The sequence below is a fragment of the Hemitrygon akajei genome, chromosome 2 (genome assembly GCF_048418815.1).
Source record: "Hemitrygon akajei chromosome 2, sHemAka1.3, whole genome shotgun sequence".
Lineage (NCBI taxonomy): Eukaryota > Metazoa > Chordata > Chondrichthyes > Myliobatiformes > Dasyatidae > Hemitrygon > Hemitrygon akajei.
The window spans coordinates 109,881,015-109,908,127 of NC_133125.1; the positions used below are offsets into that span (position 1 = coordinate 109,881,015).

Here is a 27,113-nt window from a genome sequence, read left to right on the forward strand (position 1 = left end):
TGCCCTTTTTCCATTTTTCCCAGGTTTCCTGAATCTGATCTGCGATGTCTCCTATCCAAAAGACATTAGCCTTCTTGTCTTCTCGCACTATCAATTGAGCCCCTGCCCTTTCCACACTCAGCCCATTTCTGGTGCATTCTAATTTTAATTTCAGTTTCAATAAGGCATCTCTGCCTAACAAATTAATCGGAGTTCCTTTAAATATTAGCACCGGCAAAACAATTCCTTTATTTCCCATTCTCAACCGCACTGGAGCCATGTGTCAACTGTGTTTTCCCCGAGAACCCTACCGTCTTAATAAACTTTCCTGACATGGGAAGGTGAAGGGCATACTGTGGCTGTACACAAGTGTACGTGGCTCCAGTATCTATCATCATTGGTGTCAGTTGCCCTTCTAACATAACCTGAACAATGGGTTCCTCGTCTGCCTCCCTTGTTATCATTGGGTAATGTCCCTTCCCACTCGAGTTCTCGGGGCACCCCTAATACCTTGCATAGGGGTTCACAGGTCCGCTTGGGCCTGTGGGGGCTGGTCCTTGGCTAAACTTTAGTTCCCTTCTTATCGGTTCCTGCTGGTGTGTGACAGGCCATGGTGTAAACAGACAATCTCTTCTCATGTGACCTGGCTGATTGCATCCCCAGCACAATCTCTCTACCTCTCTTTCCCCCTGTTTCCTCACTGGTCCCCTCTGCCCATAGCTCCTCTGTCCCCCTCCTTGGGACTTCCAGTCCTGTCTGGGCTGTTTGAATTTAGTCTGTTTCTTCACTGCCTCCCACACAAATTTCTCCGGGGTCCTCTTCTTCCCTTGGTCTCCCTGTGGAGTCCTTCCTTTCTGTCCTGATTCAATACTTGGTTGGCCCCTGGAGTATTTTTTGCATCTCCTCTGGCAATCCCCTCTCAGTAACTTATCTAGTTCTCTCTCTACTTCCGCAAGTCGCTCCCCGACCGCCTCCTTCTACTCTTCTAGGCTTCTGCCTCCTACCTCTTCCCCACAAATTCTCACATCCTCTCTCTCTCCACTTAACTCTTGCTCCTCCAATGAGTCACCTTCTCTTTCTTCCTGTCTGTGTCTGTACACCTGTGGCAGGGACTCCTCATGATCCTTACTCGTGCTTGATTCCCTTCTCTCTTGTGTTTCTCCAAGACTCTCATCTCCTATCTTTTTTCCACTTCCTCTTGAATGCCTCATCTCTTCCTGCCCTGATGAGCCACTTTCTTTTCTAGTCTGTTTATTTCTATGGTATAACCGATACTCCTCATACTCCTTTTCCTCTCTCAAGTATTTCATCCATTCAATCTCTTCTTCCATTTCTCTCTTTGCCTGTTCCACCTTTATCCTTTCTGCCTGTATCTCCTTCCATATCGCCGCTTTTTCCTTCTCATATTGTTTTTTTTCCTCCTCATTATCCCAAACTTGTACTTCTCCCTGCATGTTTACTGTTCCCGTCAGCAGGGGGCACTGCTTAGGGGTTCCTTCCTCATTATAGGGAGGGGGCTTTTCTGTTTCTTTCGCATCCGGGTACGGAGCCGAAGCCAGCTTCTCACTGTACCTTCCGCTCTCTCTAACAGGCTGTTTCTCCAGCACCTTAGTGTCTTCCTCGTTTGTAATCAATATTCTACCTGTCCTCCTCAGCCTTTCTCCCTCCATTCTGAAGAGTTTTAGCACTTCCATTTCTCGTTCTCTTTTTTGCTCTCTTTTCTTAGATTTATCTTTTGGTTTGTAATTTTTAATTAGTCCCTCCATTTCTTCGCACAAACTTACATCAAACGTTCCTTCTCTTGGCCATTTTGTGACCAGATTTTTGGTTCTTTTTTCCCATTTTTCTGAAGTTTTTGTGATCTCATATTTATTTAACGGGAATTTTTTGCTCAGAATCTCTACTGCCGTTCCTTTACCTGTCATGTTATTCTCTCTTTTTAAGGTAATTCAGAGATTCACAGTTCGTTTATTGGATAATATTATTTACTCTAATTCTATGCCTAGTCTATTCTGTTCTGCCCGTACAGACCTCTATTCAGAGCGGTACCCACAGAATTTGCTCTTTGCACCTCGTCTATTCAGACCCTTATCTCTTAAGGCGGTATCCACGAGGATTTTGTCTATTTTCCTTTCCCTGCCCATTCAGCCCTTCGTTTCATACGAAGCGGTATCCACAGGGATTTACCAACACCACATGGAATTTTTCTTAACTTAACTTCTTATTAACTTATTTGTACTTACCCTCACTGCAGTGTTCTTGATCAATCCTCTGAGCCTCCTGTTAAACCCCAATTCTGCCAGATTCTTTGGACCGGAGAGACACTTCGGCAGTGATTCCACACTTCTGAGACTCCAAGACCTTCCCAAAACCAACAGAATTCTTAGTCCAAATTGTCGCAAAAAGCGCTTACCTTTTGTTTGGGTGCACCCTTAATTCTGTTAGCCTTGTGGGTGTCCCTAGAGGACTGGGAAGCGTCCCCAATCTGCCGTTTCCTTTCCATGGGTCTCTTTCCGGTCCTGCCGTGGTCGCCAATTTTGTCGTGGTTTCTCGTGCCCGACAAACAACCAGGAGACGCAGAAGATTCTTCAAGAAGTATTAAACTTTAATTTGCAAATCAAAGCCAAGACAGTCATTGAGCTAGTCGCTGATTGCCCACCGATCCTTGTACATAGCATTTTTTATAGCAATCTCCTGGTTTAGCTGCATTAGCATATGCAATCGGTCTATAGTTGCGTATCACACGTACATCCACCACTATTGTTTCTAACCATTGACTTAATCATGTTCTAATCTACATCTCTTAGCTACCCCTCATTAACACACCATTGTCTTCTACATTCTTAAGATTTCATTCTCCTACTAAATTGGGTACATGCATAGCAAATAGCAAGTTTCAAAGCTGACTACATAGTTTTGGTTACACAGCAAACAATTTCAACTTTTATACTCCAATACTTGGAAGTAGGTACAGAGGGACGTTAGGAGTAAATTGTTTTACACAGAGAGTGGTGAGTGAGCAGAATGGACTGCCAGCAACTGCGGTGGAGGGAGATACAATAGGGTCTTTAAAGAGACTCCTGGATAGGCACATAGAGCTCAGAAAAATAGAGGTAATTTCTCAAGTAAGTACATGTTCGGCACATCATTGTGCGCTGAAGGGCCTGTATTATGCTGTAGGTTTTCTATGTTTCTATAATACAGAAAATAAATAAATTAATGACAGTAAGTATATATATACTGTATTAAGTAGTTCAATTAGAAATAGTGCAAAAACAGAAATAATAAAAGTGAGGCAATGTTCTTGGGTTCAATGTCCATTTAGGAATCAGATGGCAGAGGGGAAGAAACTGAGGGAGATAGATCAGCTGGTTGAGGGGTGTTACAGCATCAACCTTGCACTCAACATTAGTAAGAGCAATGAATTGATTATAGACTTTAGAAAGGGTAAAATGAGGGAACACACGCTACTCCTCATCGAAGGCTCAGTAATAGAAAGGGTGCACAATTTCAAGTTCCTGACTGTCAGTATCTCTGAGGATCTAATCTGGTCTCAGCATATTGATGCAGTTGCAAAGAGGTCGTGAGAGCGGCTATACTTCTTTAGGAGTTTGAGGAGATTTGGTATTTCACCAAAGACACTCACAAACTTCTACAGATGTACCCTGGAGACAATTCTAACTGGTTTCATCACTGTCTGCTATGGTGGGGGGGGGGGGGGGGTGGTCACTGCACAGGATCAAATTAAGCTGCAGAAAGACGTGAATTCTTCAGTTCCATTGTGGGCATCCAGGACACATTCAAGGAGCGATGCCTCAAAAAAGGCACCATCACCCAGGATAAAACTGGAACAGTGCTTGAAGTAGACAAAACACAAAACAGCTTGTTGTTTGTGTAAAAGTTACATGAACTTAGGAAGTATGATGTTCATTCTTGGAAACAGTTGTTGATGAACAGCACACATCCTTTGATTTCTGCAATCCCTTGGACACAGGGAACATTGTCCTCAGTCTGTGATCCTCCTTCCTTTCTTCTTAAATAGTTCTACTCCCCTGTAAGCGTTCTTCCACATGCTTGATCTTATCACACTTCTAGGAAAATGACTACTCGATCAAAGTCCATATATGACGAAAGGATTGCATGAGGGCAGGGGAGGAACAGAGCAGGGGTGAGAAAAGGCAATACCCTATGAAAATCCAAAGCAGCCTTTTAGCTTCATTTCAGTCAGCATCTCATGATATTATGCATATCATATTTTTACTGAGTTAAGTATTGTATGTAATTAGTTTTGCTACAACAAGTGTAGGGAAATTGGAAAAAATGTTGAATTTCCCCATGGGGATGAATAAAGTATCTATCTATCTATTGTGGTCAGCATCTCATGATGCTGCTTGCTGCTGCTTGAGCGCAGGAGGGGGCAGGGATCTTTGAGGTTTTTTCTGTCATTCATTCTTTGTAGTTTTTTTTTTCAGTTTCAAGCATGTCTGCAGAGAGCAAGGAATTTTGGTTGTATATTGTATCCATTCTCTGATTTAAATGAAACCATTGAACCATTGTTCAACGTTACATCCCTTAGACAGATTGTGTACATATACATCACCACCCCTTTCTTTCTGTTGACTTACAGTCTCATGAAAAATGACTTATACCCCTTGTTTCTTTCCACTGATGACATTACAATTTTACTCCCCTCTATTCCCCTTTCCCCTCTTCCTTCTCTCTTTTCCCGTTCCCCATTTTAGTTACTTTCTTACCTCTATCTCTTCTCCTCTGCTGCCCTCATGCAATCCTTTCATCATATATGGAATATATGGCACATCACCTTCCTCTGGTTCCCCTCCTCCTTCCCTATATTTCGTGGTCATCTATCCTCTCTGCCTCCACTTTCCCCAGGAGTTATACTGGTGCCCCGTGCACTAGGTCCCAATTTTTTCAAACCAATCCTTTAGCCTTTCAGTATATTCTGTGATCTCATTGACCGATTGTCAAGGTAATTTTTGTAGTTCTTTTTCGTTTGTACCCTGACTGCTCATACTGTACATTCTCTTTGGTCTTATCTATGTCCTTCTCCTTTGTCCTTTCTATTGCTTTGCTTTACACACGGAAGACAACACTGGAGCATTTACTTCCTACTGAGGAGCTACTGTACATCCAAAACTGTACAACTTCTATCTCTTGATTGTCAGTAAACATGGAAACAGTAAGTTTGGGCTTTTCAACCAGATCATCAATATAAATTGTAAACAGCCAACACCCCATAATAGCATCTCACACCTCTTGTTCCCTCAAAAGGACTTCTGTTGTCTTTTGTACCACAGTGCTTCAGTTAATTTTCTTGTACTCCCAGTTTCTCTGCTCTGATCCAGTCAGACTACAAAGAAGTTATATTGTTGGAGAAATGCTTGGTCTGCATCCCAGGGTACTTAAAGAGGTGGCTGTAGAGATCGTGGACGCATTGGTAATCATTTTCCAATGTTCTATAGATTCAGGAACAGTTCCTGCTGATTGGAGGGTGACTAATGTTGTCCCACTTTTCAAGAAAGGAGGGAGAGAGAAAACAGGGAATTATAGACTGGTTAGCCTGACATCAGTGGTGGGAAAGATGCTGGAGTCAATTATAAAAGAGGAAATTACGACACATTTGGATAGCAGTAGAAGGATCAGTCCGATTCAGCATGGATTTATGAAGGGAAAATCATGCTTGACTAATCTTCTGGAGTTTTTTGAGGATGTAACTATGAAAATGGACAAGGGAGAGCCAGTGGATGTAGTGTACCTGGACTTCCAGAAAGCTCTTGATAAAGTCCCACATAGGAGATTAGTGGGCAAAATCAGGGCACATAGTATTGGGGGCAGAGTACTGACATGGATTGAAAATTGGCTGGCTGACAGGAAACAAAGAGTAGTGATTAATGGGTCCCTTTCGGAATGGCAGGCTGTGACCAGTGAGGTACCGCAATGTTCGGTGCTGGGACTGCAGCTGTTTACAATATACATTAATGATTTAGATGAAGAGATTAAAAGTAACATTAGCAAATTTGCCGATGACACAAAGCTGGGTGGCAGTGTGAAATGTCAGGAGGATGTTATGAGAATGCAGGGTGACTTGGACAGGTTGGGTGAGTGGGCAAATGTATGGCAGATACAGTTTAATGTGGATAAATGTGAGGTTATCCACTTTGGTGGCAAGAACAGGAAGGCAGATTACTATCTAAATGGGGTCGTTAGGAAAAGGGGAAGTACAACGAGATCTAGGTGTTCTTGTACATCAGTCGATGAAAGCAAGCATGCAGGTACAGCAGGCAGTGAAGAAAGCTAATGGCATGCTGGCTTTTATAACAAGAGGAGTTGAGTATAGGAGTAAAGAGGTCCTTCTGCAGCTGTACAGGGCCCTGGTGAGACCCCACCTGGAGTATTGTGTGCAGTTTTGGTCTCCAAATTTGAGGAAGGACATTCTTGCTATTGAGGGAGTGCAGTGTAGGTTCACAAGGTTAATTCCCAGAATGGCGGGACTGTCATATGTTGAAAGATTGGAGTGACTGGGCTTGTATACGTTGGAATTTAGAAGGATGAGAGGGGATCTGATTGAAACATATAAGATTATTAAGGGATTGGACACACTGGAGGCAGGTAGCATTTTCCCGCTGAATGTTCTGGGTGAGTCCAGAACTAGAGGCCACAGTTTAAGAATAAGGGGTAGGTCATTTAGAACAGAGATGCGGAAAAACTTTTTCACCCAGAGAGTGGTGGATATGTGGAATGCTCTGCCCCAGAAGGCAGTGGAGGCCAAGTCTCTGGATGCATTCAAGAGAGAGTTAGATAGAGCTCTTATAGATAGCGGGGTCAAGGGATATGGGGAGAGGGCAGGAACGGGGTACTGATTGTGTATGATCAGCCATGATCACAGTGAATGGTGGTGCTGGCTAGAAGGGCCGAATGGCCTACTCCTGCACCTACTGTCTATTTTCTATTGGTAAAAGGATTGCTAGCTGTATCAGAATGCTTACTGTACGCTCTGAAAATATTTTGCAGGTTAACAGGGCAGAAGTCATGTGCTAATCACAAGATGTACTTCTTTTCATGACCCGTGCGATTAAGGCATTATCAGCAGACCCTGCACATACCAGAGAGATTTAACTAATAACTTCCTGTGTACACTTCGAAGCAGACAAAAAGTAACGGGTGAAACTTTTACAGTCATTAAGCGTGTTGGTTGCATATCCTCACAATGCATGTATCTCTGTTGCTGTGGATGCTGCTGGGCAGTTTCCAAGAAGTGGCTTCTCAGTTTCCACGTGCATGTAGCACAGTTTCTGCCCTGCGCTCTAAGCAATGCTGCCCATCCCATGGTTCAGATCCGACGGTGCTGTGTGGAGCTGAATCCAATCGAGGAGTGTGTGCTGATGTACATGTCATCAACAAACCTTGGAGTGGCCCTTATCACTTACAAAACGTGGACGATCGGGAGCGATGGCCTTTGAAGTTCTTTAATCGCACCTGCAGATGCACAGGTAATAGGCTTTTTACACTTCTGCTTATATACTAGTCATGGCTCCAAATTTTTGATTAGCTCTGCCATCCTCAACGTTTTCATTATTTCCTGATGAGTACGTATGTCATCTGAGTTCTGGTATCAGCCTTACATAACTTTCTATGTGACTTTATCTGCTTTAAAATGCATGTCAATTGACAAGCGTCGACTTATAAATCCATTGTTTCAAACTTATATAATTGTATTTGGCATCACCCTCTTCTCTGTGAGTGGTACATATTGATATGCGGAACTTGATGCTGCCTTTCACTGATGATGCCTGCGTGGCAGAGATAAAAGTGATATAATTGGTTCTCCTATTCCAATTGAATGGTTGTGAATTTCTCTCATTCTTTCTAAATTTCTGTCTCCCACTAGTTAGAAGTCTGATCATTGTGTTTTTCATTATTGATATTAATAATGTGCAGGAAGTTATATATTTCAGGGGAAGTAAAAGGAAATGTAGGAATGGGACACTGTACATTTGGAGCATAGATAATGTTCTCTGTAATCCATTGCCTGGCAGACTTTAGGATTTAAAACAGATCCTTGGGGCTGGAATGCAAGGGAGTAGATACAGCTGATATGGCCCACATAGGTATCAATAACAGATGTAAAGCAAGGAGGAGGTACTTCAGAGGGAATAAAAGGTGTGTTATGTTTTGTAACTACAAAACATTAAACTAATTCAAAGGAAGGCACGGGAGTCTGAGATATGAGTTTAAGAACATAGAACAGTACGGAACAGAAACAGGCCATTCAGCCCACAATGTTGTGCCGAACCAGCTAAAAGGCAAATAACTCAAACACTAATCCCTCCTACCTACACCATGTCCCTATCCCTCCAACTTTCTTACATCCAGGTGCCTATCCAAATGTCTCTTAAAAGCCTCTACCACCATCACAGGCAGCACATTCCAGACACCCACCACTTCGAGTAAAAAACTTACCCCTCACATCCCTCTTTGAACCTACCCACTCTCACCTTCAATATTTGTCCCCTGCTATTAGACATTTCAAACCTGGGAAACAGATATTCCCTGTATACTCTATCTATGCCTCTCATAATCTTGTAAACCTCTATCTGATCTCCTCTCTGCCTCTGACACTCCAGAGAAAGCAACCAAGTTTATCTAGCCTCTTGTGATAGCATATACCCTCTAATCCAGGCAGCATCCTGGTAAACCTCTTCAGCACCCTCCCTAAAGCCTGAACGCCCATCCTATAGAGGGGCGACCAGAACTGTATGCAATGGTCCAGATAGGGCCTAACCAGAGTTTTATAAAGCTGCAACATAACCTCTTGACATTTGAACTCAAAGCCCTGACTAATAAATGCAAGCATCCCATAAGTCTTCTTAACCACTTTATTGATCTGTGTAGCCACTTCCAAGGAGCTATGAATTTGGACCCCAAGCTCTATCTGCTCAGCAACACTGTTAAGGATCTTGCCCTTAACAGTGTACTGTCTCTTTGCATTTGCCCCACTAACGTGCACCACCTCACATTCATCTAGGTTAAACTCCATCTGCCATCCCTCTGCCCATATTGGTAAATGATCTATATGATGCTGTATTCTTTGTCAGCCTTCTATACTATCCACAACGCCACCAACATTGGTATAATCCGCAAATTTACTAACCCACCCATCTACATTTTCATCCAGATTATTTATATACATGATTAACAGCAGAGGTCCCAGCACAGATCTCTGTAGAACACCGTTAATTACAGACATCCAGCTTGAATAAGTCCCTGCAACCACTACCCTATCTTCTGTGCGCAAGCTAGTTCTGAATCCAGTCAATTTGCAGCTGATCCCATGCATTTTGGATGGGATCTTTTGGATTAGCCTCCCATGAGGAATTTCGTCAAATGTCTTACTAAAATCCATGGAAGCAACATCCACTACCCTACCCTCATCAATCTCTCTCATCACCTTGTCAAAAAACTCAATCAAGTTGGTAAGGCACGACCTGCCGTGCACGAAGCCATACAGGCTCTCCCTAATTAGGCCATGGGTTTCCAAATGCTCATATATCCTATCCCTAAGAATTTTCTCCAGCAATTTCCCTACAACTGATGCAAGACTCATTGGTCTATAGTTCCCAGGATTTTCTCTTGTTCCCTTCTTAGAGGTACAACATCAGCAGCTCGCCGGTCCTCCAAGACTCGTCTGTGGCTAGAGAGGGTACATAGATACTGGTCAAGGACTCAGCAATCTCATCTCTTGCCTCCTTCAATAAACTGGGGTAAATCCCAACAGGCCCGGGGGACTTATCAACTTTAATACTCATTAGGAGGCCCAGCACTTCCTTGACCTCTAAATGCCCTAATGTATGTATACACTCAGCACTGATATCCTGGTCCTCCATGTTCTTTCCCTTGGTAAGTACTGAAGCAAAATGCTCATTAAGTACCTGACTCACATTATCCACATCCAAGCAGAGGTTTCACCCTTTATCGCTGAGTCATCCTACCCTCTACCTAGTTATCCTCTTGCTCTTGATGTACGTATAGAATGCCTTGGGATTCACATTAGTCCTACTTGCCAAGGGGTTTTCCCGGCCCCTCCTGGCTTTCCTAACTTCCTCCTTTCATTCTTTTCTGGCTTCTTTACACTCCTCATGTGCTTCGTTTGATCCTGACCTTTGAAGCTTTGCATACTTTTCGTTCTTCTTCTCGACTTCTTCTTCTTATTACTTCCCTGGACATCCAAGGTTCTCTTATCTTTCCACCTCTGTCATTCCTTCTAACAGGAACGTACCTTTCCTATATTCTGTGCAGTTGATCTTTAAACCACTTCCACATGTCTGGTATTTGAGTAATCTTGTATACGATTGCCTCACTTAAAGTCAACCTGAAACACTTTCAGAGAAAAGGTGTTCCCAATTAATGTTTCTTAGTTCCTGCCTAATGGCCCCATAATTTGCCCTACTCCAATTTAAAATTTTCTCACAAGTACCATACCTATCCTTATCTATAGCCATCCTGAAAGTTAAGGAGTTGTGATCACTGGTCCCTAACTGTTCAGCCACTGAAAGGTCAGTCAACCTGGCCAGGCTCATTACTCAATGCCAGGTCCAGTACGGCCCTCTTCTCATTAGATCGTCCACATATTAATTTCAGAAATGCCCCTTGAGTACACTGAAGAAATTCTGCCTCATCTAAACACCTTGCACTAAAAAGGTCCTAGTTTATATTCAGAAAGTTGAAGTCCCCAGGTCAACAACCCTATTATTTTTCCACATTTCCTTAATTTGATTACATATTATGTGATTGGATAGTCAGAGGCTTTTTCCCAGGGCTGAAATGGCTAGCACGAGAGGACACAGTTTTAAGGTGCCTGGAAGTAGGTACAGAGGAGAAGTCAGGGGGAAGTTTTTTTTACGCAGAGAGTGATGAGTGCGTGGAATGGGCTGCCGGCGACGGTGGTGGAGGCGGAAATGACAGGGTCTTTTAAGAGACTCCTTGACAGGTACATGGAGCTTAGAAAACTAGCAGGCTATGGGTAACCCTAGGTAATTTCTAAGGGAAGAACATGTTCGTCACAGTTTTGTGGACCAAAGGGCCTGCATTGTGCTGTATATGTTTCTATATCTGTTCCTCAATGTCCTGATGGCTATTGAGGGAGTATCTGTAGTACACTGTAGTACAATCCCATCAGTGTGATTGCACCCTTCCTATTCATTCAGGTTTACTTTAAGTGATTACTCAAATATTATTGAAATATTGCAAATTCAACACAAGGGTCTATTGCTGGTCCTTCGCTGAATGAAATATCTAAACTCATCATATCCTAGTTTACTGACATTCAAAATGTCCAGGCGAGTAAGTTGTAGAGCCTTGGATATCACTCTTCAATTGGTAGAGAAAGGTCCAGTATTATTGTCCATGTTCATTAAATTAAAGATTTTGGACAGAGACAAGGACATTGATAAAACAAGAGTGCAGGCCCTGCTGAAGCAATGTGAACAGCCAGGATGCAAATTAAAAGGGAAAACTACATATTTTATACTACTTGACATGTATAAGTGGGCTTTGGGTCAATAAGATTGGAAAGTAAGGCTCAAAGATTGGTGTGATAGAAATGGGCCATCCACACGACAACTGAGCAAAGAGGAACAAGCTTCAATTTAAATGAGCTGGGAACAGGGTCCTAGTAAACAGAATGATTTGGGCTTCAAAATACTGTTCAAATAAATAGTTGAGAAGAGCATTTCAGTGAAAATAAATTTAGAAAGGTAAAAGGAAAGGTCAGGGAAATACTGCAAAGTAGCAAAATGGGGACACAACAAACTGCAGATGATGGAATCTGGAGCAACACACAAGATACTGAAGGTACTCAGCAGGTCAGTCAGCATCTATGGAGGGAAATTAACAGTTAATGATTTGGGTTGAGACCTTCATTTGGAGTCAAAGCAGCAAAATGAGTGATGATAGCTAGCGGTTGTTAGGACAGGACAGTCAGAGCAGGAAAAATGGTAAAAAGACAAACTGGAAGGCTCTTCATGTGAATGCACACCAGATTCATCACAAAATATTTGAATTATTAAATTTTCCACGCCACCTAACATATAGTAAGGAGACATTATGGAAAAGGAAGATAGATGACCCTTTGGAGCAACATGTTATCACAGTGCCAGCATCCGGGGTTCATTTCCCGCCACTCTGTAGGAAGTCTGTATGTTTTCCCCTTGACTGCATGGTCAAGGTGCTCCGATTTCCTTCCAGTTGGTAGGTTAATTGATTTCATGGGGTTTGTTTCTTGCTTTCAAGAAGGAGCTAGATAGGTATCTTATGGATATGGGGACAAGGCAGGAACCGGGTATTGATAGCCATGATCTCAAAATGGTGGTGCAGGCTCGAAGGGCCGAATGGTCTACTTCTGCATCTATTGTCTATTGTCTATTGTTGGGCCAAAAAGGTGTGTTACTGTGCTGTATCTCTAAATAAAAAATAAAATAAAGAGATAGATAGATAGATAGATACTTTATTCATCCCCATGGGGAAATTCAACTTTTTTCCAATGTCCCATACACTTGTTGTAGCAAAACTAATTACATACAATACTTAACTCAGTAAAAAAAAATATGATATGCATCTAAATCACCATCTCAAAAAGCATTAATAATAGCTTTAAAAAGTTCTTAAGTCCTGGCGGTAGAATTGTAAAGCCTAATGGCATTGGGGAGTATTGACCTCTTCATCCTGTCTGAGGAGCATTGCATCGATAGTAACCTGTCGCTGAAACTGCTTCTCTGTCTCTGGATGGTGCTATGTAGAGGATGTTCAGAGTTATCCATAATTGACCGTAGCCTACTCAGCGCCCTTCGCTCAGCTACCGATGTTAAACTCTCCAGTACTTTGCCCACGACAGAGCCCGCCTTCCTTACCAGCTTATTAAGACGTGAGGCGTCCCTCTTCTTAATGTTTCCTCCCCAACACGCCACCACAAAGAAGAGGGCGCTCTCCACAACTGACCTATAGAACATCTTCAGCATCTCACTACAGACATTGAATGATGCCAACCTTCTTAGGAAGTACATTCGACTCTGTGCCTTCCTGCACAAGGCATCTGTGTTGGCAGTCCAGTCTAGCTTCTCGTCTAACTGTACTCCCAGATACTTGTAGGTCTTAACCTGCTCCACACATTCTCCATTAATGATCACTGGCTCCATATGAGGCCTAGATCTCCTAAAGTCCACCACCATCTCCTTGGTCTTGGTGATATTGAGACGCAGGTAGTTTGAGTTGCACCATATCACAAAGTCCTGTATCAGTTTCCTATACTCCTCCTCCTGTCCATTCCTGACACACCCCACTATGGCCGTGTCATCAGCGAACTTCTGCACTTGGCAGGTCTCTGAGTTATATTGGAAGTCTGATGTGTACAGGGTGAACAGGACCGGAGAGAGTACGGTTCCCTGCGGCACCCCTGTGCTGCTGACCACCGTGTCAGACCTACAGTCTCCCAACCGCACATACTGAGGTCTATCTGTCAAGTAGTCCACTATCCAATCCACCATGTGAGAGTCTACTCCCATCTCCGTTAGTTTGTGCCTTAAGATCTTGGGCTGTGCAATAAATAAATAAATAATAAGAGTGCAATAAATCCAAGAGTGAGAAAGGATCTCATTTCAGAAATCAAAAGGCAGAATCAGTTTGAGTAAGACTAAGAAACAGAAGTGCAAAAAGCAGTGACTGGATTCAATTCTTAGAACATAGAACAGTTTAAACCAGGCACCAATCTTTCAGCCTGCACCATCTATGCCAATCCAAACTAATCCTGTCTGCCTGCCCATTATTATATATCGCTCCATTCTCTGTGCCTACCTAAACACCTCTTCAATGTTGCCATTGTATCAGCTTCCCCCACTACTTCTGAGGCACATTCCAGGCACCTTCCACACAGTTAAAAAATAAACTTGCCTTGTAACTCTCCTTTGAACTTTCCCCCTCTCACCACAAACTATACCCATTCGTATTCAATATGTCCACATTGGGAAAACAGCGCCATCTATCTACCCTGCCAATGCCTCTCATAATTTGATATACTTGCCACCCACCCTCAGCCACTGATTCTGTCCAAACTATCCTTATAGCTAATACTCTCTAATTTGGGCAACATCATGTAAATCTCTTCTGCACACTCTCTAAAGACTCCATTAACTGTGCACAATACTCCAAATATAGACAAACTGAATGCAACTTTCCAGCTTTTACACTCAATACCCCAATGATGAAGACAAGTATACTGTATGCTTTCTTTATCAGCTTTATCTACTTGTATTGCAATGTGTGAGCAAAGGACTTGCATCTCAAGATCACCCTGTACATCAATGCTCGGAAGGATCCTAACATTTACTTTGTATTTGACCTCCTAAAGTGCGACACCTCACATCTGTCTGGAGTAAACTCCATCTGCCATTTCCAGCCGGTCTAAATCCCTGCTGAATCCTTTGACAGCCTTCTTCACTAATTTTGATGCCATTTGCAAACTTACTGATCAGCCCAACTACATTTGCATTCAGATCACTTATGTATATTATAAACAGAGCTCCCAGCACTGATCCTTATAGAATACCACTGATCACATACCTCCAGTCAGTATAATACCCCTCCATCTCCTCCTTCTGCTTTCTATGCACAAGCCATTTTGTAATCCAATCTACAAATTCATAACCTTAATTTCCCGACTACCCTTATCCCTTCCAAAACGACCTTGAAACTTAAGTAGTTACAGTTACTGTCTGCCAAACGTTCACCCCCTTATACTTCAACCCAATTGTAGATTTTATTCCCCAGAGGTGGATCTAGCTCTGCCCTGTCTCTAGTTACATAACAATTTGCACAAAATGCTGGAGGAACTCAGCTGGTCAGATAGCATCTATGGAAATGAATAAGCAGTCAAATGTTTCGAACTAAGACCCTTCTTCAGGACTGGAATGGAAGGAGGAAGACGCCGGAATAAAAAGGCTGGGAGAGGGGAAGGAGGATAGCTAGAAGTTGATTGATGAAGCCAGGTGGATATGAAAGATAAAGGGCTGGAGAGGAAGGAAACTGATGGGAGGGGAGTGTGGAGTATCGGAGAAAGGAGGGGACCTGAGGGGGGGGGAGGAGGTAGGAAGAAAAGAAGAGGTAAGAGGCCAGAGTGGGGAACAGAAGGGGGGAGGGGTTTATTTTAAATTGGAAGGAGAAATTAATATTCATGCCATCAAGTTGGAGTTGGAGGTTACCCAGATGGAATATGAGGTGTTGCTCCTCCACACTGGAGGCCTCATCTTGGCACAAAACGAGGCATGAATCAATATATCAGAACTGGTCGGTCCCCTCTCCCTACCTTTTTTACCCCTTGGTGTCTTCCCCATTCCTTTCCATCCTGAAGAGGAATCATGGCCTGAAACATAGACTGTTTATTCATTTCCATAGATGCTGCCTGACCTGCTGAGTTCCTCCAGCATTTTGTGTGTGTTGCTTTGGATTTCAAGCATCTGCAGAATTTCTTCTGTTTCTAATTGCATATGCAGCTCATGAATGCACTTTAGAAATTCTGCCAAATCCTTTCTCACCAAATCGATCTCAATTAATAATAAGGAACTTTAAACCCCCTACTACTATAACCGATTTGCTATTACAACTCATTGTGATTCACCTACATACAGTGTTTGCTTCTCCATCTCATGCTGACTCTTGAGAGGCATGTAACTTGATATGAACAAAGTAATCTCTCTTTTTTATTTTAATTTCCATCCCCAAGGTCTCATTTGAAGTCTTCTAGAATATATTCCCTACTTACTTCAGAGGTAGACTCTTTAATCATCATTCTGGTACCACGCCCTCTTTAATGCCACTGCCATCATACCTGATGTTCCCACACCTAAAAGCATTGAGATGCCATTCCTGTCCTTCAAAGATGTCTTTGTGATTACTACAATAGCATAATTTTATGCCAATCACCTTCCTAATTTATCTGCTTTACCAGTGAATCTCCATGCATTAAAATACATGCCAATTAGCTTTGTTGTCCTCCCACGTACCTATGTCTGCTCTGCCTACTATTCTGATCTATTTTTTCTTCTGTTTGATTGTGCCTCTCTCCTGGCTCTACATCTATTTTGTGTCTCCTTCCACTGCCAAATTAATTCAAAACCTTACCATCTATGAGGAGATGTAGAGAGGGCTTGACCCAAAACCAGAATAGCTGAGACAATTAGCAATGATCGATAATTTTAATAATACACTGCAACAATAACAAGTCACCAGAGGCCACAAAACAAGAGAGAACAGATACTAAGCACTACAGGTAACAAGCAAACTGAAGGCTAGGAGCAACTGGTTCAGGCTAACTGGTTCGATGTGCAAACAAACACTATGGATGAGAGTTGGGTTTAAATAGGCTGCAGGTGATGAGTTGGAAATGAGTAGCAGGTGACTCCCATTCATTGGGTAGAGACAGGGAGGTGCCTGCCTTGTAAGTAACTATATAATCTGCTTTGCATTTTCAAAAATGTCTCTAAATCCTCTTTAAATTAAATAGTTCAAAGGTGCATATTGCTCCTAAGTGTAGCCAATGTAAGACTCACAATTTTTTTCCTCTAGAGTCAGATTCACATTTATTTATTTATCACATGAACATGAAACATACAGTGACATGTATCATTTGCGTTAACAACCAATAAAATCTGAGCATATGCTGGGGGCAGCCCGCAAGTGTCACTACACATTCTGGCACCAACATACCGTGACCACAAGTTTCACACAAGCAATAGCAACAACATAACAACAGCAATGAAACAACAACAATAAAACAAATTCATATCCTCCATCCCAGCCATCCACCCATGCACTCAGACAGATTTTCCTCCAGCCTCAGGATAGATTGTCTCCAATCTCCAGAGGACTCAGGTTTACAGACACTGAGGCTTCAATTTCACCAGTGGACTTGAAGACCCAGGGCTCATCCTCATTGGTCTACTGGCCTGACATCTGACCACAGATGCCCTTCATCCCACGTTGACGTTACCGGCCTAAGAATGTAGAGCATGGAGCGGAGGCTTGCCTGTCCTCTAACTCCCCCAAGCCCCTGTTCCTAAACTCTTCTCTCTGTCCCAAAACCATTCCTACAAACTTAAAAAGCAACCAGGTCTGAGCCACAGCCTTGATGTAGATCACAGTTCAGTACCATCTTGACCAGATTGTTCAGGATCAGAATGGGCTAATCTGAGGTTCAAAAATTAAATGAGATATTCTAATAATCACTCAAGTTGCTACCTTATGCTGTGTGGAATTTAGGAGTTGAATCTAATAGACGAACAGAAATGGGCCAGGAAAGTTCAGGAATGTCAAATACAAAATATAACTATAACTGAAAAGCAAAAAACATAGCAGTTGCTAGAAAACTGAAGTAAAGACAGAAAATACTGGGAATACTAAGCAGGATAGGCAGTAGCTCTAGAGAGAGTAAATTAATGCTTCAGCTTGATTCCTTTTGAAATATCAAACAGGGATAGTTATGAAAATTATGAAAATATTTGTGATTGGTTGGAAATCAAGTGAGATTAAACGATACAAATAGAGTTGTGGCTTGAGGAGAGCTTATGAATCACAGTTAATCTGTCTGGTGATGCAGGTCACATTTCTATCAGTATTCATCTGTAGGATAGGACAACCTGTGAAATGGGCCATGCAAGTAGGGTGAATTGCACTGCAGAATAAAGTTAGGTGATGCATTTTGGTGGTAAGAATGAGGACAGGAGAGGAACAAATATGCACTTCTAAAAAGAGATGCATGGGATAAGAGCCATTTATTTTTTCATAAGTCACTGAAGTGGCTATGTTGACAAAGTGCAAAATAAGGCATAGACAAGTACAGCTTTAACAATAAAGGCATTGAGTATAAAAGCAGAGAACTTGTTCTGAACCTTTATGAAACACTGGTCAGGCTTACCTGGAGTATCAAGTTCAAGTTTAATTATCATACAACCATGCATGAATACCTATGAATACAGCCAAATGAAACAGCGTTGCTCCGGGACCAAGGTGCAACCAACAGTCATATACAGCACAAGGTACATATGAGATAATGAGATATCTTCAATATACAGTCACACCAAAAAATAGCAGAAATCTGCAGTCGACCACAATACAGCTAGTCTTCTTCCGAGCGAACTCTGGAGGGCAGCACCGACTCCGGCTTGGACACCTGCCACACTGACTCTGGTGGAGCCTCTTTGCTGGGTGGCTGTAAACAGGAACACTTTTATAAGAATGTTTCCTTGGAAGAGGAACTGTAAGTAGATGGATAGGTTAAAAATTTTAAAGTAGATAGAATGACTGAGAAGAGATTTGAGAGGTGTGTAAAATGATGAGGCAGCTGGACAAAGTTGGTAGTGGGAGGGATTGAGAACAGACATCAAACAAAGGAGAAGAGAATTGGAAATGATGTGAGGAAAGATGACAGGAATCTAGAATCCAGTGCCCTGTGGTGGAGATAGGTTACATTGCAGCCTTAAAGAATAAGATGACTGATTTTACAGAAGAAAAAAAAATAGCAAAGCTGCAGGAAAAGAGCCAATGGCTTGAATTGGAATTCTCTGTTAGATAGCCAGTACACACAATAGACATGACCTCCTCCTGTTCTGAAGCTATTTCGTAATTCTATGAATTATAAAGGGATGGAGGAAAACAGAGAGGAGAGTGAGAATAGTTCAATAGTTTTGCAGTCCTGTGGAGCTGATTCTATGCCGGTGCCACCGATTGAAGTGTCATGGGAGGGAATGGCGGATCAGCTGTTGGAGGCTCTGTACTTGGCAAATTGTGCTCTCTCTCTCTCTCTTTCTCATTGATGGGTGAGAGATTGCTGTCGAGTCTCGGGTCACAGAACTCAGGAAAAAAAAGGTGACAAGCTTCTAACACCATAACTCAGTGAGTTGTTTTGTTCTGTCTCCACTCTCACAGTGAAAGGGGATACCTCTTTTCCCCTTTATTAGGGAGAAAGACAGAGACAGAGCCTGCAACATGTCGACTTATCGGGTGAATGATTAGTTTTTGTTCTACTGCAGATCATGGTCTTTCTTGGGGTCTTTGCTATTGCTTGCTTGCTTGCTTGGTGGGTGCTGATGCTTTTTTATGGATGGGTGGGGGTGAGAGAGGCTCGTTGCTTTGCTGTGGCTTGTGTGTGGGAGTGAGCGTAGGGAGGCTTTGGAGTTCTAATGTTTTAACTGTCACTCATTCTTTGGGGCACTCTTCTGTTTTCCGGAATGCCTGCAAAGAACAAGAATTTCAGGTTGTATATTGTATACATTTCTCTGATATTAAATATAACAATGGAATAGAATCAATGCTTCTATGTTTCTATATTAGAAGAACATACAAGTTCTGCAGCTGTTGAAAATCTAACATTAAATAAAATGCTTGAACTATCCAAGTGGGAATGGGATGGGGAATTGAAGTGACAGCCAAGAGTGACTTTGAGTTTCCTGATACCAATCACTATAATTCCGTGTCCCATTCTGGTTAGCTGTCTTTGGCTGTCATGTTATCCCATCAAAGCTCCAAAACAGTATTTCATCTTCCATCTAGGTTCATTATAGCCCTCAGGATTTAACTGTGAATCAACAATTTTGGATAACCATATTGGCTAGTTATGATCAAAGGTCAACAGCCCCCCTCTTTCTCCCTCTACTGATGCTGCCTAAACAATGAGATATTTCTGCATTCTTTTTAATTTTAGATTACAGGAAACAAGTGTTTTCTAGGCAATTTTTCCCTTTTTCCTGTGTCCTGTTTCCACTTTATTCGAATGAGTTGCAATAAAAAAGACTTTCAGCTTCCCTTTAGTGACCATCTCCTTTGGTCTCCATCCTATACTGTGTTATGATACCAGCCCCCTCCTTTGCGAGAATCGCAAGAGCCCTAGTGAAGGGGGGGGTCAATGACCCAAGAGAGAGAGAGACGTGCTGAACAGACACAGGAAATGGGAGAGAGAGGGAGATGTGCTGAAGACCACGTTCCACCAGGAAGCAGAATAAAGCGACCCTGGCTATTGTCTCATGAAGACTACGTGTAAAGCCCTCGGGCAAAGTGGGCTGGTTGAGAGAGAGATTGACACCTGCGATCTCGTGAGGAAGTATAAAGGAGGGTCTGGGGGAGGACGACCCCTTCAGACGCACCAAGGAGACACGATAGCGATCCCTTCGTAGCGGGAAGCCATTTTGAAGGAAGCCACGTGCATTAGATTCCGAATCGGGAGTCTGTGGCTGGAATCACGGACAATCGCTTTTAACTAACAACAGGAAAGCCTGCTCTCCTGATTCCACCGCTTTGCTTCGTATGGACCTGGGCAAGTATTCCTTTTCTCACCAACCTCTCTCTCTCTCGCCAACACGGGAAACTCAGCGGTTCCCAGAAGGCTGAAGCCTGTCGACTTTTTGAATGACTGTTATATTTTTCCAAATGGACAAGATATTATCCCCTAGACAACGATAGAGCTTATTTCTGATTGATCATTACTATACCTGCACTTTAGATTGAGTATTGACGACTTATGGTATCTGAATGTTTGTATTAACCTTCCTTTTGTGCCCCTTTATAAATAAAAACGGTTTAAAAATGGTACCATCAGACTTCAGTGGACCTCTCTATCTATGCTGGTAAGTGATCCAGTTACGGGATACGTAACAACGTGGGTGCCTCGTCTCGAGATTTGAAACCAAAATTGGGAGGGCAGTGAATTGGGTTTGTAAGTCAAAAAAAAAAATTTGGATCTGGTACGCGGGTAGCCAGACGGGAAACCAGCAAAGATGGACTTGGATGAATTTATGAAAAACCCGACTGTAGAGGCGCTAGAGGCGGCCACCAAATCAGACTTGTTAAATTTGGCGAAAGGATTGGACCTCGCAGAAGTGAGGTCATCCATGCAAAAGTGGGAGGTGCGAGGGGCCATAACTCGGTATTACATTGGGAAGAAAGTGTTTGAAGCTGGGGTCTTGGAAAATATCCCTGAAAAAGTACCAGCGAGTGGAATGGATCAGCTAGAGTTGGAGAAATTAAAGTTGGAACATGAACTTAAAATGAAGCAGCTGGAAGCGGCTGAGAGAGAGAAAGACAGAGAGCAGGCGTTCCACATAAAGGAGTTAGAGGTGAAACGGGACCAAGCTGAAAAGCAAAGACAGCATGAAATTCAGCTAAAAGAGCTAGAACGAGCCGAGAAAGAGAAGGAACGAGCTGAAAAGCAGAGAGAGTATGAGGAGAGACGAGAACAGAGGGAACATGACTTGGAGGTGGAGAAGTTAAAGAAAGAGCGAAGAGATCTAGGGTTAGATCAAGAGGAGAGGTTTAATGTTAGTCGGGAGTTGAGGGTAGTACCTCCATTCGAAGAGTCGGATGTTGATTGTTATTTCTTGCTTTTTGAAAAGGTGGCAGTAAATCAAAAGTGGCCCAAAGAGCAGTGGGTGGCGTTGTTACAAAGTGTGTTAAAGGGGAAGGCACAACGAGCATATGCGGCCTTGGGTGTCGAGGAAGGGGGAGCGGAAAATTATGCCAAAGTAAAAGAGGCCATTCTCCGGAGTTACGAGCTAGTACCTGAAGCGTATAGACAAAGGTTCAGAAATTTACGGAAAGGGTGGAATCAAACGTATACCGAACTAGCCTACGAAAAGGGTGTGCTCTTGGACCGTTGGTGCACCGCGGAACAGGTGGATGGGGATTATGGGCGTATCAGGGAGTTATTTCTGATCGAGGAATTAAAAGGGTGTGTTCTGGAGGAGATCCGGATGTACTTGAATGAGAAGGCGAATAAGTCCATCTCAGAAATTGCTAGGTTCGCAGATGAATATGCCCTAACCCACAGGATAAAGTTCTCCTCGCCAAAAAGTTACCCGAGAGACCGTCGGAACGGTAGGGAAAGTCCGCCGGCTGAGGCAGAGGTCCCGCCAGGAGCTAGTGGTAAGGTTGAGGGGGAAAGGCCAGGCGGCCCGAGATTTCCGGGCTTGACCTGTTTTAATTGTGGGAAGGGAGGACATATTGCCTCTAGGTGCTTTGCTCCGAGAAAGGAGCCAGAAACAGGGAGAGCAGCGGTCCCTATCGGGTGTGCCATGGTAATCAGTCAATCGACGAGAGAGCCCCGGGTAGACAGAGTACGAGAAGGGTCAGACCTGGCTGTCACCCGGAACTGTGTCCGTGAAGGGGGCAGACCCACCCATTCCCGTCCGAATCTGGCGAGACACCGGGGCAGAGCTGTCATTGATCCGCCGTGAGATACTAGATTTTGGTCGGAGAAGGGGAATGGTCGCCGTGAAGGGGATAGGTTCAAGAATAGAAATGGTGCCCCTACATCAGGTAATTATGGATTGTGAGCTGGTATCTGGACCAGTCGAAATAGGGGTGCCAGCAGAATTCCCGAGAACTGACGCGGACGTCCTCCTCGGAAATGATTTAGCCGGGGGGCAGGTTTGGACAAGGATGACACGGCCCAAACAGCCTGTGAGGATTGCAGCCCCGCCCCTCGCATCTCCAGTCTGTACCACAGGCGCGAGCATTCGCAGCCTGTCGAGAAAGGCAGCTGAGAAAGCGAGCAGTTTAAATCTGGCCAGTATTGATTTGGCCGAGACGGTCCTACCGACCCTGTACCACAAGGGTTCTGAGGGTGGTAAACCGAAGAGTAGTAAAGTGAAAGGGGTTAAGGAAGAGGAGCTAGATCTGCCTTTAGCGAAGAGAAAGGTCCTAGAGGTAGGAGATAAAGATGAGAAACGGAAAAAGCTGTTAAAAGGTCCAGAGTTGGACATGGATGATCTGTCGGGGGTGGCAGCCCTGTTTGAAGAAGTTGAGAGTTATCAAGGTGTTCCCGATAATGAGATGAAGGCAGTCCTAGTTGAAAAGGATACCATTACCTTGGAGAGGTCCGCTGGGTTGACAGACGAGGTTGTTTCAGCCCGCGGGGTTGAGTTTACTCTGGAAGGGAGTTGCCCAGAGAGGAACTGGGAGGATCAGGGGAATTTAGAATCTGAAAAGGGTACGGGTATTGAAAGCCTGGGAGAGGCAGATGTCCCGTTTGAGTGTGTCCAAGATGTGGATGCACGTGGTACTGAACCTAGTAATGGAGCTCAGAACAAGTCTGGGGTATTTGATTCAGTTGAAAAGGAATGCAGTCCCTGTGGGTCAGATGGACTGGGTTTAGTGAAGACAGGGTTAACCCTGGTAATTGGGGGAAGGGAGGGTTCCCAGGTGTTGGTACACGAAGGGGTGGTGAACCTTAAAGTGGAACTTGACCATGGGGGAATAAACATCATTATTGAAGGGAACGGGAAGTTTGTAGTTCCCAAATCGAATGAAGAAAATTTAAAGTTTAGATTGGTGTCAGAAGAAGCAACCAAGCTACAGAAACGAGGGCTTGGGAACGCGGTGCCTGCGCATCGGTTACAGGTTGATTTGGAATATAAAGCTGCCCCACATGCTGTTGTTATTCAAGAGCGCGCTGTGCAAGAGCCGAAATTTAAATGTGGCCTGAGGGAAAGGTTCGAACGGAAACCCATCAGCCTGCATGGTCCTGACAACAGGGCTAACCGCCTGGGTAACATTACAGAATTGGGTGGAAATGGTCTAAGTGGTGTTGATAAGATGACCCCGATGAACGAGACGGGCGGGAGTTCACCACGCCAAATTACTCAAGTTCCCCATGGGGGGACTCCCCGAAAAAGAGGCGACAGTTAATTGAAGTCTGATGCTACAAGATTTGCAGTACGGTACGCAATGTTAAGATATTAAAGAAAGGGACACTGTAATCGTTGACTGTTTAGGTACTGACTTGAATGTATAACAGTAGTACTCTGTGAAAAGAAAAGTTTGTGTATGGTGGTAGGTAAAAAAAAAGAAATCCTGTAAGACTCTATACCACTGTTTTTTTTTAACCGCTGGTAAAAAAAACGTTTAAGAGGGGAGGTTTTATGATACCAGCCCCCTCATTTGCGAGAATCGCAAGAGCCCTAGTGAAGGGGGGGGGGGTCAATGACCCAAGAGAGAGAGAGACGTGCTGAACAGACACAGGAAATGGGAGAGAGAGGGAGACGTGCGGAAGACCACGTTCCACCAGGAAGCAGAATAAAGCGACCCTGGCTATTGTCTCATGAAGACTACGTGTAAAGCCCTCGGGCAAAGTGGGCTGGTTGAGAGAGAGATTGACACCTGCGATCTCGTGAGGAAGTATAAAGGAGGGTCTGGGGGAGGACGACCCCTTCAGACGCACCAAGGAGACACGATAGCGATCCCGTCGTAGCGGGAAGCCATTTTGAAGGAAGCCACGTGCGTTAGATTCCGAATCGGGAGTCTGTGGCTGGAATCACGGACAATCACTTTTAACTAACAACAGGAAAGCCTGCTCTCCTGATTCCACCGCTTTGCTTCGTAAGGACCTGGGCAAGTGTTCCTTTTCTCACCAACCTCTCTCTCTCTCGCCAACACGGGAAACTCAGCGGTTCCCAGACGGCTGAAGCCTGTCGACTTTTTGAATGACTGTTATATTTTTCCAAATGGACAAGATATTATCCCCTAGACAACGATAGAGCTTATTTCTGATTGATCATTACTATACCTGCACTTTAGATTGAGTATTGACGACTTATGGTATCTGAATGTTTGTATTAACCTTCCTTTTGTGCCCCTTTATAAATAAAAACGGTTTAAAAATGGTACCATCAGACTTCAGTGGACCTCTCTATCTTTGCTGGTAAGTGATCCAGTTACGGGATACGTAACAACTGATACTCACTTTTCTGCCCTTAAGCGCTTTCTCTTCTCTGCAATCTAAAACATGTCTAGTTACCGATTTTTCCAAGTTCTAATGAAATGTCATTGACTCTCTTTCTTTCCTTTCACAGATACTGCCTAACCAGCCAAATATTTCAAGTGTCTGCTGGTTTTGTTCTTAATTAATGTAATGTCATGTCTGAAATGGGTGGAGTGTTGTTGAGCAGGGTTAATAACTCCGAAGTCCATGAAGTTTTTATTCTAGCAGCTGAACAGCTATATGCTGTTGTCAATGGGGACAACAATTTTCCGTATTTGTCAAATCATTTCTCTTCACTTAAATAGGAAACTATGCCGGATACAACTGTGGTGAATGTAAATTTGGATGGACAGGCTTGAACTGTGATGTGAGAAAACCACCAGTGATAAGAAAAAATATTCTTTCACTAACTCCTGCAGAGCGAGAGCAGTTTTTGGAAGCATTAGATCAAGCAAAAAATACAATCCATCCAGATTATGTCATCGCTACCCAACACTGGCTGAGTATACTGGGGCCTAATGGAACTCAACCGCAAATGGCAAATGTGACAATATACAATTATTTTGTGTGGCTTCATTATTACTCAACAAGGGATACATTGCTGGGTTAGTTTACTCTTTTTATATTTGTTTTAAGAAAAATATCCTTGATAGTATCTCTATAACCAATGTTATACTGAAGTAAATTAACAATCTTGCTGCAACATTGAATAAGTAATTCATTTATAAGTTATAATAACATATTAGCATATTCAACACACGTGACAATGGATATACAATGATTACTATATCTGGTTTCCTCTTTTTTACCTGTGACAGGTCAGATGTATTTTATGGAAACCATAATCACAAGAGATTCTACAGATGCTAGAAATCTTGGCAACACACACAAACTGGGTTTCAAGAGACTGCAGATGTTGGAATCTGAACCAAAATGTTCCTTTGGCTCTCCCCCTTCAGCCTATTACATCCAACACATCATTCTTCGTCATTTCCTCTAACTACAACGTGACCTCACCATCAGGCACATCATTCACACCCTGCTTCTTTCTGTTTTCCACACTCTATTCGTGATTTCTTGTTTCGTCCATCCCTCCCATCTACAGGAATCTCCCCTGCAGCATAGGATGTGCAACATCCGTCCCTACATCTCCTTCCTCACCACCATTCAGGAACCTAAACAGCCCTTCCAGGTGAAGTGGAGATCCATGTAGATCTCCTCCTGCTTTGTCTATTACACTTGCTGCTCTCAATGTGTCCGCTATAGTGGTGAGTCGAAGGGTAGACACGACAACTGTTTCTCTCTACGACATCTCCAGGTTGCAAGCTATTTTGAGTCCCCTTCCCATTCCCACATGACCTGCCTGTCCTCAGCTTCCTCCTCTGCCCAGGTGAGGCTGAACGTGCACTAGAGGATTAGCACCTTATATTCTGCCTGGGTAGTCTCCGACATATGGGATGGACATTAACTTCTCCAATTTTAGATAACCTGCCCCCCACACCCCTCACCCATCCATCCAGGACCTTTCACGTACACCCTAATCTCCAAACACATCCTCCCCTACTCTAAGTATCATTCATTTGTTTCCATTTCCCTGCTTAGTTAAATTTGCCTATCAGCCATTGCCTCTACCCACACAGTCCCCTAAGTCTTCCCCCTACTGCTCAAATCTGCCCACTATCCCTTCCTGATTTGCTACTCATCACATTTCTGACCTGATTGCAGTATCTGCAGACATCTGTTGTCTCTATTCATCACCTCCAAGTCTCTGTTGCTATCTCCACCCCACCCTCCCCCTCAAACCTGGCTCCAACAGCAAATCAGCCCCTCCACATCCGGATCTACCCTTTGATTGCCCCCTTCTGTCTCACCCTTGACCCTGACGTTAAAAAAATACTACTTATAAACAATGATTAGTGAGGCAGAGAGAGATCTGTATTTACTGATAATACCTTTATTGTTTAAACTAACAAGTATGTGAATTCATATACTAAATACCTTGTGTGCACACCCACTAAGTACAAAGAACAAAACAGCACAGTACAGGCCATTCGGCCCACAATGTTGTGCCGATCCTTAAACCCTGCCTCCCATATAACCCCCCACCTTAAATTCCTCCATATAACTGTCTAGTAGTCTCTTAAACTTCACTAGTGTATCTGCCTCCACCACTGACTCAGGCAGTGGATTCCACGCACCAACCACTCTCTGAGTGAAAAACCTTCCTCTAATATCCCCCTTGAACTTCCCTCCCCTTATCTTAAAGTCATGTCCTCTTGTATGGTGCCCTGGGGAAGAGGCACTGGCTGTCCACTCTATC

At 43.4% G+C, this 27,113-nt stretch overlaps 1 protein-coding gene across 1 annotated transcript in view; it reads left to right on the forward strand.

The window, feature by feature from the left end:
- The first annotated feature begins 7,103 nt into the window (after positions 1 to 7,103).
- Positions 7,104 to 27,113, forward strand: part of dct (dopachrome tautomerase) — a 61,132-nt gene continuing 41,122 nt past the window's right edge. The window contains exons 1-2 of the mRNA XM_073027253.1: positions 7,104 to 7,490; positions 25,099 to 25,398. Of these exons, the coding sequence (XP_072883354.1) occupies positions 7,208 to 7,490; positions 25,099 to 25,398 (583 nt within the window). The 5' untranslated portion in view covers positions 7,104 to 7,207. The remainder of the gene's footprint in view (positions 7,491 to 25,098; positions 25,399 to 27,113) is intronic.